At 39.8% G+C, this 14,870-nt stretch overlaps 2 protein-coding genes and 1 long non-coding RNA gene across 6 annotated transcripts; 1 reads left to right on the top strand and 2 right to left on the bottom strand.

Annotated features, from left to right (window-relative positions):
* Positions 1-38: 38 nt before the first annotated feature.
* nr2c2 (nuclear receptor subfamily 2, group C, member 2) lies at positions 39-9,223 on the bottom strand. Of its 4 annotated transcripts, XM_032576894.1 has the most exons (15): positions 8,826-9,221; positions 7,204-7,288; positions 6,898-7,002; positions 6,551-6,751; positions 6,275-6,380; positions 6,024-6,203; positions 5,099-5,255; positions 4,728-4,818; positions 4,451-4,596; positions 4,027-4,204; positions 3,230-3,351; positions 2,989-3,128; positions 1,983-2,120; positions 1,745-1,850; positions 39-1,335 (listed from the first exon to the last, which is right to left on the bottom strand). In XM_032576894.1, the coding sequence occupies exons 2-15, from the start codon at positions 7,267-7,269 to the stop codon at positions 1,161-1,163; spliced, it is 1,911 nt and encodes a 636-aa protein (XP_032432785.1). In that variant the 5' UTR covers positions 7,270-7,288; positions 8,826-9,221; the 3' UTR covers positions 39-1,160. The 4 variants fall into 4 exon arrangements, 2 of the variants coding, with proteins under 2 accessions (XP_032432785.1, XP_032432794.1); XM_032576903.1 differs by lacking the exon at positions 8,826-9,221 and having other exon boundaries at positions 6,898-6,983; XR_004341008.1 differs by lacking the exon at positions 39-1,335 and having other exon boundaries at positions 2,957-3,128; positions 8,826-9,222.
* LOC116728666 (uncharacterized) lies at positions 2,401-2,950 on the bottom strand. The gene is made up of 2 exons (XR_004341011.1): positions 2,579-2,950; positions 2,401-2,513 (listed from the first exon to the last, which is right to left on the bottom strand). It is a non-coding gene; the product is annotated as an uncharacterized LOC116728666 (long non-coding RNA).
* A 1,498-nt stretch (positions 9,224-10,721) lies between the features above and the next one.
* b3galt4 (UDP-Gal:betaGlcNAc beta 1,3-galactosyltransferase, polypeptide 4) lies at positions 10,722-13,932 on the top strand. Its single transcript, XM_032576924.1, has one exon. It carries the CDS (start codon positions 11,994-11,996, stop codon positions 13,110-13,112), a length of 1,119 nt encoding a protein of 372 aa, XP_032432815.1. The 5' UTR covers positions 10,722-11,993; the 3' UTR covers positions 13,113-13,932.
* The last annotated feature ends 938 nt before the right edge of the window (positions 13,933-14,870 follow it).

Below are 14,870 nucleotides of genomic sequence, written 5' to 3' on the forward strand. Positions count from 1 at the left end.
AACAAGATTTATTTTTATCTTGTTGCCATTTTTTTTTGTTTTTTTTAATCGGATCAATGCTGATCAAATTCCTAATGTTGGCACATACCAATAATAGTACCTAAAAAAATCCCAAAACAATTGCCGGGAATGTGAAGATTAGTGTTCATTTCAATCTCATATTCAAATGATCAAAGCATAATTTTGCTTATACAACAATGATGGAAAAAGAATCAGACCAATTAAAGAAATAATTGTAATTTTCTCAGTATTCAGCAATAATATTGCTTTGTTTACTGTTTTTCTAATATTATGCTGCCCGAGTTTCTTCTATGAGTTCCCATGGTGATAGATCAAGGTAAGAAGTGAATCCGCTTCATCTTAAACTGAACCTGAAACTAAATTTACCTTGTTAAACCATAGTTCAGGCCAACGGTATGGACATGGGTGATCTGGCTGTAAGTGTCGTAAAATAAACAAAATAAGTTAAAGGCCTCCATTTAGATTATACGTAATAATTGTGAGGTTTGTTAATTAGCTTTTGTTAAAATACTTGGACAAAAACATCAAAGGGGAAAAAAAAACATACAAAGCCAGTTTATATATATTCTGATGTGAAAGTGATTTTAAATTTCTTGGCTATTAGAGACGTCCGTGTTTGAGTCTGAAACTTTTGCCACAAACATGAAACGTACCGACTGCAGAAGTGCTGGCAGCAGAAGAAACCAAAACAATATGATCCTCCTGTAGGTTTACATAATCTGATGTTTACAATTCAGGCTGTGTTTGGTATTTTATTTGACATTTTTGGATCAAAGGCTAGTACTCAAAATTAAATGTATTTGATTAACATCACAGAACGTAAGGCTTATTTAAACTTCAGGCTATTTGACAATGAGGATCAAAGTGCTCAATGAAATGTGAAGAAAATATTAAAAGAAACAGTTGAGAAGTTACAGCTGACTGAATATTTTTCCCCCATGTACTTAAGAGCGACTCACAGCATGAAGTGCAGAAAACATTCCTGGCCATCCTGGTTTTCCAATGCCATGTTACGCCAAATCCGGCAAGTAATGTTAGAAAACAAAGATTTGTAGTTCAACTACAGCCCTCTAGAGACCATGTACCTGAAAATGAGATTTACAAACTTAACTGACACTTTCTAGGTCCTTGGTGTGTTGTCATTCTGTTGAGTCCGAGTCCTGGCTGTTATACTCCGCTGTCTCCATCTTGAGTATGTAGGGAATGATGCTGTCAATAGAGACGTTGCCTATCAAACCAGTGAAGAAAAGTTCCTCTGTGATACTTGAGTTCATTAGACGAAGGGCAGGCAGACGTGTCAGGATGCGTGTTAGTCTGAGGGAAAAAGATTATTTTTGTCAGATTTTGTCCAAAAATCATCCCTGATGACTTATTTCAGTCAAAAATACCTGAACAATTTCTGCTTATATTCATGAAAGTTTAGGTCAGAACCATACACAAGCATACATACACTACACCTGAAACCATGTCTGAGGTAACATTATTTATGCCCTCATGTTGACTCTCTTATTTTAAAATGGGAGCAATAACAATGACTGTAGTGAGGCTTTTTTTTGTCATAGTTCTATATTTTATTTATTTATTTATTTATTTGAAAGTTAAGGTATGAAGAAGCCGGTCTGGTTCTGATGAATGATTCTTGTTTGTTCTGAGTGACCAGATTCACTTTTAGTTTGTTTACCCTTGAAAGAATTCATGCCATGAATTAATAACATTAACTGACCTGTATGTGTCTTCAGGATATGTTTTTTGCACATAGTCTTGCAGCTCCATGAGGGCTTTCTCTTGGAACTTCTCAACCTGGCCGCTGCTCTCCACACCTGGGTGATCTGATCATTAGGAAAAACAACAAAAAAAAAACCAACTGAAATTTATAAAAACTAACCTGATTGGGTAGGTTTTCATATTGAATGTAAAAATATGATTTAGAATAAGTTTCTTGCATTAAAGATAATTCTCACCAGGACTGAACAACACAATAGCCTTTAGGTAGGCATATTCGTAGCTGTCAGTCTCCAGCCGTGTCATGCTGTTACAAAACTCCTGGAACTTCCAGATGTGCTCCATCACCTGCTTCACCCTCTCTCCAGAAAGTTTGTCTGAAGAAAAAAAAAGAAACTTCTAACATTTCTGTATAGATCCCATGAAACAAATGTAGTCATGGAGTTCAGCAGGCTCCTGGGCTATGATTTCTAGATTTAATCTTATAATGTAAGACTTTTGATGAGCAAAACATGAGATACACAGCTAAGCTTTTTGTATGAAGCCATGTTAAGTTATTGTAAAGTTGGACAATTATGCAGATTTTACAGAAATAAAAGGTCTAAATGACTTGATTTTATACTTTAATATTCAGATAAATTTAACTTTTTTTTTTTTAACTTCCCAAGTATAAACAAGCTGTCAAATATTTACAGAAATGGGTTTCTGGGGCTTCCTGCTTTCATCTGGAAATGGTCACCAAAATAAAAAATAAACAGAGAGATGCAAGACTTATGCATCTTCACAAGAACCTAAAAAATGTGGACTGAGTGTCCTATACAGTCCTTTGGTCCACACACATCTGGTAGAAATGATTGCATTATCTCTTCAGCATAGTATCAACTTCCAAAGACCCCTGCTATTTAAATAAGGCGTGCAGCAGCAGGGAAACATCTATAACATGCAGGACAGCAGGACCTGGGTTGGAGAGCAATTACAGAAAATATTGCATCTTTCAGGCTTGTCATCACAGACAAACTTCCCTAAATATTAATGTTTTAAGCTGGCTGATAATCAGGGGCACACACTGTCATGTTCATGAATGGGGAATGGGGCACACCACACAACTCAGAGGCTAAGACATGCAATATGTTAGCATTTAGTGCAAGCAACAACAGCTACAAGCTAATAAAAATGACATTTCTTTGCTCCTGTTTTCATGTTTGTGTCCTACTGTGAGATGATGACGGGGTCTTTGGTCCATACCGTCCTGGACGCTGCTTTGCAGATGGTTAATGATGGCAGTCAGGATGGTTGACAGGTTCATCACGTGAGCACACTGAGCAAGACCCAGGATGAACAGCTCGTTCCAGCAAGCTCGCACCAAGCTTGTGTTTGCCTCCTGACTGGGAAATACATAAACATGTAAGATATACCACAAACAAACAGGAAACGGCAGCATTGCAACATGAAACTTTTGTTGTGCCGATTTCTTTTTCTCCCCCACCCAAGTACTGAGAAGGCAGGAATGGAGCGTGCCCAGTGCATGGAGAGGAAGAGGAGCCTGGACGCCGACTCACAGATGTAGTGTACATTCAGATACTCGGGCATGGGGCTGGGCATGGTCAGCTGGAGCCAACAGAAACAGGAACAAGAACATTACAACCGGAGTTATATTAAAATAACATAAAAAGTATGGCTGCTTGATTATTTTTGCAATCAGTTATTCTGTTGATTATTTTGACGATCAATTGATTAATCATATTTTTAAAAATTGCCACATTCAGCAGATTTTTCATTAACCACTTAAGCCTTTTTTATGACATTTGTAATATGTTAAAAGATTATCGTAAAAATATTTACAGACAAAGAAGGGTCTATTATTATAAGGGCAAAATTTATATATTTTTTGTACAGTTTTGACTTAAATCCTGCACTGAATATGTTGTTCTTTCAGCAAAAGATTTTTTCAGAGTCTTTACATTACAGTTAACATTTAATTGATTACTAAATTAGTTAATGATTGTCTCAGTAATCAGTTCATTGAAATTGATCAGTTCAGTCCTAATAAAAAGCGAAAAAATCTGTTTTTTTCTGATATGAACAATTAACCATTAAGAATCACTTCAAAAACCATGTATATGGTTTGACTCTTGCCAGGTGTCTATATCAGCAAAAAAAAAAAAAAAACACAACATTGCCAGCCCACAGAAGAACACATTTGATATAATCTCAGAGTTTATTAAAGATTTGCATGCATCCTCTTTTCTATCTCAGTGGCTTTAGAAGACTCCCTCCACTCACCTTGAAACCAACATGGCTGTCGGTGAGCAGCGGTCCCTCCACCTCAATGATGGGCGTCTCTTGGTCCCGTCCAATCAGCTGGATGGTAGTCCCACTGACACAATGCGACTTCTCAGCCAGGTTCTGTTCTCCCCCTGCTTCAGGTGGGTTGAAGACTTTGGCCAGAGTGTCAAAGGCACTGCATTGAAGTACATACAAACACACACACACACACGCACGCCCGCCAGCCCGCACACGCACACACACCCCCACACACACACATTTTTAACTCAATTAAAAGCATAACCTATAGCAACAAATAAAAAATAAAAGATTTCCCTCATTTTAAAACTACTAAATCTAATTACAACAAAACCATACAAATATTTCCTGAAGGACCTGAGATGAACGTGTAGCTGAAATACTTTCAATATGACCAACTGACCGTGTTATCTCGCTTGCAGACTGCTCCTCCTGCTGGCTGTCTGAGGTATCACCATTGTTCAGGCTTTCTTTCAGCGAATCACTCAGGTTGGCAAGTGATGTCACAACATTGGCAAGCGTCCCCAGGTTTCCGTGCTCAGAATCCATCTAAAGCAAACACATAATTCTCACATTATGGCCTCAACTTCAGCCAAAGACATTGATGCTAGAAGTTATTCAAAGAAGCAGAGAACAGAGTGAGGCAGCAGAGCACGGTGTGTCTTTATGATCAGATGTACCTTGGAGTCTGTTGCCAACAGCAACGTCCCATCAGCCTGAATAACCGGCTGCTGGATATTAACCAGCATTCCCTGGTCCAGCAGGCTGGATCTGTACAATAATACAATAATAAACTGAGTAAATACAAAAAGCATTTTTCACATTATGACTGCATTTATTGCAAAGAATCGCTAAGAATATCTATTATGTAAAAAAGTAATTGCATGGAGGATTTGGATAGCTTTTGTTTCCATAAAAATAGAATTATCTCTTAGGTTATCCTTGCCTGGCATTACTTATTGATTAAACAAGACATAAAAAAAGAGACATTGATAATTAACAAAATACTTGTTTATTGCGCTATACATGAACAGGTCTCATTTCTACTGACCTGGAACCATCTGTATCTGTATCAGAGATAAAGGTTGGTGTAGCGATGAGTGGGCTGTTGAGATCCTTGCGGATGTAGATCTTCTGGGTGGAGGCAGCACAGTTGGAGTGTCTTTCTCGGGGAACAACGTCGATGGGTTTCCTCTCACTCTGGACAGCTAAACAATTACAACAGGCAGAATGTTGTTACTATTATTTTGAAGTAATACAACAACTACTACTTCTAATAATAATAATAATAACACATAAAAAGTCGAGAAGAAATTGGTATTTTCAAGGCATAAATAAAGTGAAGACAATTAAAGATGAGGGAACAGTTTCACAGCTTTTGGTTGTTGTAGTATAGATATTTAGCCGGAGAACCAAATACCAGAGGCTTCAAGACACAAGGCCAGCTTCAAGTTGGTACTGATGGTTTCACAATATGTTAAGATCAACATCAGTATCAGCCACTGCATCACTACTGGTACCTGGCTTAATGTTTAGTAGTACTGAGAAATTATTGTGGCACATATAGCATAAATAATTTGAAAAGATCAGTGCCTCTTGTTTAACCAGAACCGTCTCCAAAAAAAGGGCAGACAAAACATTTCAAGCATTTTTTTCCAACTTTGAAATTGGAAATTTCAATTTATAGATCAAAATAAAACGCACAAAAAATTTGTCATTTAGTGCCAACAAAAAAGAAAGTTAGTGCTTTTATCGGCAAAATGGCAAAAAGACCTGATGGGCTCCTGCTTTAAAATGTCCTGGTCGTACCTTCACAACAAGGCATTTATTAGGGCAATACTTGTACAGTTTCAGAACCACTCTCTAAGAAAGTATAAGTAAAAGGAAAACCTTGTTGTTCAGGCTTCCTTAATCCAACTAATTACATTTGTTTAACTGAAACGATATTTAAGGAATCAATTTGGATGCAAACTCACAATCAGTTTTCATCCCCATGTTAAGGCATTTTCTCAGCCGGCAGAACTGGCAGCGGTTGCGGTGATGTTTGTTGATGACACAGTCCTGCTTACTGCGACAACTGTAGGTGAGATTTTTCCTCACACTCCGCTTGAAGAAACCTTTGCATCCCTCACAGCTGACAGCTCCATAGTGACGCCCTGAAAGCACACAAAAGTGTTTGAGTCCTTTTGCCGATAGAGTGAAGCTGAACAGCTGAAAGGTAGAGTACCTGAAGCTTTGTCGCCACACACCACGCAATATTCCACTGGCTGAGATCGACTTAGATCTCCTGACTGTCCCAACAAACGCTCCATTGACACTGGATCTGTGACGATCTGAAAGGAAAAGGCAAAAGCAAACTCATATTTTACAAGTTTCCCCTTTAAATGGTCCACATAACGTCAAGGATATATTTAAAAAACAGTAAAAAATATTAAAACAAAGGATGCCCCAGCAGATTTCTAAACATTATGGAGCAGAAGGGTATATATTGGGACAAATGTACCTGTATCCTTCCTGGCATCAGGCTGTCTGCAGCTGTGAAGATGACCTGCTTCGAGTTGTGAGTCTCCGGTGAGGCCAGGATAACTTTGCTCGCCCCTGAGCTGTCAGCCGTTGTCAGGATGAACTGCTGCTTTGAAGCACTGGACGGGTTCATCGCTGTCACAATCTGGATCTTCTGACCCGTCTGCTGGTCGGTTACAATCTGAATAGTCCAGTTATAAAAGAGAGAGACAAAAAACATGTGTGATTATTAATGTAAATAAGTTAAATTAATGTAAATAAATAATAAAAGCACAGAGATATGTTACATGCAGAATCTGCCTGGTATTGCACTGTTGATTCGATTACCTGTATTCGCTGTGGTGTTGTGGCAGGCTCTGCAGAGATGACCCGAAAGCGCTGGGGAGACTCACCCATCACTGGATCTGATGGATCTGATGGAGAGCATGACCCCTAACCCAGTTAAGCACAAATAATTTTTGTCAGCAAGCAAACACAAAAATAGCTCTTAAATCCGGAATAAATAGAAACATTATTTCTATGGAAGTATTATAAAAAGTATTATGGATTCATAATACTTTATGAATCCGTTAAAAGAATTTGACAGTGTGATGTGAAACAAAACAGGAAGAAAGCCTTTCTCTGCACACTGACCTCTGCCTCATGCTCAGAGTCTGATTTCTGCTGAGAGAGCAGGTTCAGGTTGGTCGCCATGATCATGTAGAGTCATTAGTGAGGTCTGCGGAGGAATGCAAGAGACTTTATTCATCAACAGGTTTATTTTATATATACCAAACTAAACTGGGGTGTGACATATGGGTGTTTTCTTTCATAATGACTGATAATAGTTTTGTTTTGAACTTGTTTCTGAGAAATCACTTAGACTAAATGACACCAGCTATGAGTTCCCCTAAAAAAGGTCAAATGTGAAACTGCAGGTGTATTTTTAAAGATACTGCCCTGCTTTGTGGCTATTCTGAACACATTCAGTACTAAAGCTCAAGGTGGACAGGCTTGATTCTATTGGATCATGAATCTACAGCAATATCCCTCTGCATCAAGAGACCGATGACAGACATTTTGTTTTATTTTTTTACCCTCATAGGTCTTGGTATAAAGTGATGAAAATACAGAGTAACAATGTAACCACTACTGCCTTTGCAAGCATTCTTGATGCTGCCTTTTAATATCAGGGGCCAATGGGAAAAAAACTCAAAGAATATCTTTGTGTACTTCATTTTCATACCCCTTTTAATTTATCCTCATTTGGTCACATCACAACCTCAAAGTTGGGGGGAAAAACTGCATAGGATGCATGTCACCTAGAATAAATACTCATATAGTTATTATTACAGAGAACATATTACAAATGTTTGCAGATGACATTATGATCTGCAGAGAGAGCAGAGTGCAAGTAAAGGAAAAGCCATAGAGGTGGAAATATTTACTGAAGACTAGTTTTACTTAATCCTCAAAAATCAATGTAAGGTTCACAATGCATTTCCAGATCTTATTAAGATCTGGAAATGCACATCTTAATAAATGTTCATTTGCGCTTTTCTGTAATCACATATTTTCATTTTTACACCTTTACATAACCTTTATTAGTCAGTGTTACTTTAACAAAGACCCCAGCTGCAGCTGATTAAGGTACCTTCAGTAGTCCACAGGGAGGAGCGTGAGGCTTCATGTTGTTTACAGATTGGCTGAACAGTTTGTCTATCAGTAACTTCACTCCAAACACAAAACAGAACAAAATGGAGAATCTGGCGTTTGGCCAACATAACCGCAGACGGTTATGATAATTGGTATAATGAAACAATTTTCTTAATAGGCAGTGGAGGGGGTGACATCTAATATTCTGACTGGAGATGCAAAAAAAATAGCTTTTCCAAATAAATCTCTGACACAGACATTTCTATCCACTCGTGTCAGCTGGACGGCAAAGGTAAAAGGGTCGAGTTCATCCGGTGTTAGCTGTCGCTGCTAGCTAGACGCAAATAAACCTACGGTAGGCTATGGAGCAACAGCTAGCGGGGTCTGCCTCTAAGATTCACAATGCAGGGAGCACAACAAATCAACAGCATTGTCATGTAGTTAATAATCAGCCAATGTGTCTGTGCCGACTGCCAGACTGCGCGCAGTTTGTTTCTGTTCATCCCCGGAGGTAAAGCACCCGCAGCCGGACAGGAAGCTAAGCAGCTAGCCGCTGTTTTGTGACCCAGAGCTGCTTCTTCATAGGGCTTTAATGCTTCCAGCCCAGGACTGACACTCACCTCAGAGGGACGCCGCTCTCAGCTTTAAGGCGCTCGGTTGTTCCATAAAAAATAATTATTATTTTCTTCTGTTAAAGGTCATAGTTCGTGACCCCCGCACCAACAGCGCATTGATGATGATGATGATGATGATGTTTTTTTTCCCCTTCTTCTTCTTCCTCCTCCCTCTCTGTCCGCGTGCCTCAACCCCCCCACTCCAAGCCTTGCGCGAGCCAGACAGCGTTGACGTCATAATGTCTGGGGACTTGTCAAATTATGCGTATTAAAAAAATAACGAGATAAAAACAATTTCAGTTTAGGTATTATTTAGCTTTCTTGATAGGTTTCTGCGTGTCATTGTGTGCGTGAATGGTAATGACTGATTTCATTGTCAAGTGTCTCTGAAAATTTGTGTATTTCACCCTGTCATGTTTTCTGGTTCTGATAAATTATGATTACATGAGTTATAGCTAATTATAATTTCTGTATTGTTTTGCACGCTTTAAAACTCAATCCGTGTTCCCTTAAGGGTTTAAGGACAATGGCCATCACAAAGCCCTGATGTTATTCCAGTGGAGACGTTGTTGGTAGATCTAAAAAGGTGTGTGGGACTAAGGCGGCCTATAAAGGTAATTGAGTTACACCAGTTCTGTCAGGAGGAATGCGCCAGAACTCCAGCAAAGTGTGAGAAGTTTGTGGAAGAAAACCTGAAAGGTTTGACCCAAGTCATCCAGTTTAGAAGACAATCACTGGTACTAACCAGATTTGAAGAAGGTTACAAAACAATCTCTACAAAATGTTCCTGCTAGGTTTTCTAGCTGGCATTTAGCAAATAGAAATGATTAATGGTAATTCTAAACAACCTAAAACCAGAGGAATTTGTTCTGATTTAACTTCAAAATGTGTATCTTTATATGGATTTTAACTGCATTCATCGTGATCAAATATACTCTGGGTTTTTTTTCTTATAATTTTGACTTCAGCTTCCCAAATGATTTAAATATTACACCAGATCAGTAAGAAGTTCAGTAAGTATATACATCAGTAAGATCAGTAAGTATGTTGGGGCTCCTTTTTGCATAGATTTGTGAAATGCATCACAGAATGGAAGCAAACACTCTGTGGTTCTGCTGAAGTGTTAGGGAAGCTCAGGTTACTTTGTGCTTTTAGCTCATCTGCATTGCTGGATCTGGTGTCTCTGATCTTCCTCTTAACAATACTCCATATATTTTCTATGGGAGTTTGATCAGGTGAGGTTGCTGGAAATAACAGCACTTTATCAAGTCTGGGCAGGTGTCAAGTCCTGGTGGAAAATGACAATTTGCATTTCTACAAAGCTTCTCAGTAGACACCAAAATGGTCTACTAGATTACTGTTCTAACTTTGAACTGCATAAACACAGTGGCTAAAAACCAGCAGATCACATGACTCCTCAAATTAACAGACCAGACACTTCATAGACCTCAACCAGCATGGATTCTGAACCTCTCCACTCTTGCTACAGCCAAAGCAATGTTTGGACCGCTGAGCACCGATTCAGTTCCATTTCTCCAAAGCGCCAGTGAAACACTGCTGACCATCATCTAACTGGCTTAAAATAAAGAATGCAACAGAGACAGCCCATATCCTGCACACATCTGTCCAGGATATGACTGTGTGTTACTGTAGTTCTTGTAGGAAACAACAATTTTCACAAGCAACGGGGAGGTCATTTGTGGAAAGTGAGGACATTTTCTGGTCGTCATTTTTTATTTATTTACTTCTTTCAATTGTACTGAACTCTACCGGTAAGGTTTAGAGAGGCATGGTGTGCATAATGTTTAAGCTTTAGGACTTGACTTAAAGTTTGGGAAAATGTATAGGTTAGGTATAAAGTCTGTATTTATTTGTTTTATGTGTCACATGTGACGCTGCTGTCATTTTTAGGGTGACATGGTTACATTAACATTCAACGTGTTCTTTATGAGTGTAGTGAAAGTTAAAAAGAAAAGATAAGAAGTAAGTTATAAAGCCTTACAGGCAGATTTAAAGATAAACATAAATGCTTACTTATTGAATAGAAATTTACATTTACATGTTTGTGTCATACAGCAAACATGATTCAGTACTTTTTTTCATAAAATGTTTTCTTTCAGAGTTAGAAATCAACCATGTATGCAGTTTTTACCGATGCAATTTAAGTGAACATCTTTTTTGTCTTATAATGTAAAAAGATTTTGTTTGTGTTGAATTTCAAACAATACAATGCAGTGGGTCCAACAAAGCTACAATGGCTGAGTCCCCAAAATATAAACACCACACAAAGGTTAGTTTATGGTTTTTAACTGCTTGGCTGCCATTAATTAATAGAAATAACCACATGGGATGTATCACACTGTGTGCAATGGATCCTTAACGAGTTTTTTTTTTAAATCAACTTTAATAATTTATTGGAATGGACGTGTAATCAAGGTTGACCTTGAAGGATGTTTTGAAACAAGAAAAACAGACAACCAATCTCTATTTATCATACTCAAAAATAGCCAGTAGGTGTCGCACAAAGTTCAGGTGTAAGGATGACAATAGGCGTACGGAGCTTCAGCCACTTAACTCTTTATGAATAATATCCGCATACTTTTTCATCAATCCATTTTTTTTTTCATCTTATCGTCGCTGTTTGATCCGCTTAATTTTAAGTGTTGTTTTTACTGGACTCCAACAACGACCAGCAAACGCTCGCTGCGGATATTCAGTCAACGTTGGATGGACGTTTTCTGAACCTTCAGTAGATGATCGGATGGATATTTAAAAAATATCAAAAACTGGGTTGGTACGCCTCAGCAGGATATCGGACGTCCCATCAATTTGTGGATTTCTGAAGCCGTTAAATCAGAGGACCGGGGCACAGACCTGACCTCTTCGCAGCAATAATAAAAAAAAAAAAGCAGTAAAACCTGCTGCGAGCCGCTGTCAGATCGACCGCTCCATTTGCGCAACTGCACATCCCTCCAAATCAAAGGCAGAAGGCTGCAGCAGAAACGAAAAGCTGCCGGAGCTGCCGCAGAGAAAGGTGGAGGAGAGTGCAGCGGATCCAGAGGAATGCGTCTTCACGTGAAGCGACGATAGGAGTAGAGGGGGGGAAAAAGCAGCGAGAAGACAGGGATATTTCTTTTGTTGTTGCTTGCATCACTAGAAGCAGCAGACAAGGAGATGATGATGGTGATCATGGTCGGAAGGGGATGTTGCAAGCCCAGGTTAGGAAAGCGCGGAAACAGGACGGGGATCTTTCCGTCCCTGTGCGGCATCCTGGCCTGCGCCGCGGTGCTCGCGCTGCTCTTCCTGGACATCATTGAGACGTGGGTCACCTCGATGGGCATGAGCAGGGCGGTGGAGCCGCATGTCGCCATCGTCTCGCCCCAGAGCCTACCCCCCTCCAGACCTGAGGAATTCCTGCTCATGCCCAGCCCGCTTGTGTGCCAGCGCGCCAAGCCTTACCTCATCACCATAGTGACCTCAGCACCTGCCAATCAGCGGGCTCGTCAGGCCATCAGAGACACCTGGGGCGGACAGATGGAGGTACGGGGCCTGCGGGTCATGACCCTCTTCATGGTGGGCGTGGCCTCTGACCCCGGCCTGGGAAAGCTGCTGATAGAAGAAGCCAGGGAGAAAGGGGATCTGATTCAGGGCCGGTTCTTGGACTCCTATGCCAACCTTACCCTGAAGACCCTGGCCATGCTGGGCTGGGTCCGTAGGTTCTGCCCTCAAGCTCACTTCATGGCCAAAGTGGATGATGACGTCTTCTTCAATCCCAGCGTTCTTCTGCATTTCCTAAACAAAAGCCAGAACCCTTACGAGCAAGGGGACTTGTACCTGGGTAGAGTCCATCTCCATGTGGCCCCAAACCGCGACCCAGACAGCAAGCACTACCTCCCATCAGGGGCCTACCCGTTGTCTGTGTTCCCCGACTATTGCAGTGGCACAGCCTACGTCTTTTCTCGCTCTGCATTGCTCAAAGTTGCCCTTGCAGCATCAGCATCGCCTCTGTCCACTCCTTTACCCCCCGAGGATGTGTTTGTTGGCCTCTGCGCCTACGCTGCTGGGGTGCGGCCCTCACATTGCCCTCTCTTCGCCGGGGGTCCACCTGTGCCATACGGACGCTGCTGCTATCAAGCTATGGTGTCCGTCCACCAAATCACACCCAAGGAGATGCTGGACTACTGGAAAGATGTCCATTCATCCCCCACCTGCTCCTGGCTGAATCAGCGAGCTTCTCTGGGGATGTGCAAAGTCAGGGCGATGCTGGGCTCAGCCCTGGGCCTGGAGAAATGACCGTGACTGCTATTAGGAGGTTATAGGACTCACTGGCGCTCTGCCTCGCACAACTGTTCTACAAGCTGTGAATCTACCTGCACTGATAGCATTTAGGCTAATTGTCATCATTAGAGCTTTATTTTTATAAGAACGTCAATTTATTTATTCATTTTTTCCCCCCCCTCAGAAAACAGGATAATTTCAGGTTTTCTAAGTCTTTGTCTCACAGCATCTAGCTTTGACAACATGCAGCTGAGAAACAAATTTACGCATGCTGCTTATACAACTGCTCATGATGAATGCACATAGGAGAACTGCTTTCAGACTCCGACATCTGAGTCCGACATCAAAACGCCAAGACAAGCAGTCTGTTACAAGCTGCTTTAATTTAGAACTTAGTCTAAAAGCCTAAATGCATGTATTGCAAAAATAATACCATTAGATTCAGTTCCATCAAACAACACAAATGAAGTTCACTGGAAAAATACTGCAAAATAGAAGTTTAATTTATAACCCTTATTGTCTATATGACATTTAAATGGTGGCACTTAGCAGACTGATAAAAAGTGAGGTTTAAATGATCAGTTTCTGTGACTGAAAGTGATTCGTCTGATAGCTGTCTCACAAATGAAGAGCAGCACTATACTGTTAATGGTGAAAAAATTTCACTAAGGATGTGCTACAATTTTGGCGTGCCTTGTTAATAAAAATAAATGTTTATTATGAACTGTAATATGAACAGGATGTATACAATTCCTGAGTGTTTTTCTGTCTTCTTTTTCTCACTCAGGAAATGTATGAATTCTGGCACCAATAAAGGATCACATGTGAGATGAAACTGGTCTGTGTATTTTCCTTTCAGTTTCTACAAATCAACAAGATCAAAGAATCCTGAGTGATTCTGAAAATCAAGCTCCAGCTAACACAACTTAACCGTGACCAGAGTATGGATGGCATCAGTCAAGCTTAGAAATATTGCTTCAGGCTGCATAATCCCATGATTAACCAAAGGCATTAACCCTTTTGTAAATAATTAGCTATAAATGCTTCTTTGTGCTCAGAATAAACAGTTCTTTATCAAACATTTTGTTGTGGTGAGGTTAGCTCTACTAACTTTTTATTCATTTCGCTTCTTTCATGCAGTTGTGGTCAAGAGTTATATAAATAGATAAATATCAGTTTGGGCTTTTATTGATCTATTTCCTCTGCTTCTTTTTCTTGGATTACTTATTTTTTCCACATAGACCTAGGTTGATTTGGATAGCTTTTCTCCACTGAAATGAAAGAAAGAAAGTTTTCTTCCTTGCATGTACACAAGTTATACAGCATCTCTCAGATTTCAAAGTTTATTTTATCATTCAAACCACTTCAGAGAATAAACAGAATAAACATGTAAAATCTGAAGAAAGCTTTTCTTAGCTCTGTATATTTCCAGGCATGTTTTTGAGAAAAAGCGGGGCTATAAAACTTAACACAGAGCCTACTGCCAAGCATGCTGGTGTAATGCTATCACAGCATTACCCTGTGATAATCATTCACTTTCTCTTATTGCACTGTAGGGTACATGGAATATGAAAAGAGACAGATAAACACTAAACACACACATATATACAGTACATATATATATATATATATACAGTATATATAAATATATATATATATATATATATATACAGTACAGACCAAAAGCTTGGACACACCTTTTAATTCAATGAGTTTCCTTTATTTTCATGACTATTGACATTGTAGATTCACACTGAGGGCATCAAAACTATG

The sequence above is a fragment of the Xiphophorus hellerii genome, chromosome 1, assembly GCF_003331165.1.
Source record: "Xiphophorus hellerii strain 12219 chromosome 1, Xiphophorus_hellerii-4.1, whole genome shotgun sequence".
NCBI classification, from domain to species: domain Eukaryota; kingdom Metazoa; phylum Chordata; class Actinopteri; order Cyprinodontiformes; family Poeciliidae; genus Xiphophorus; species Xiphophorus hellerii.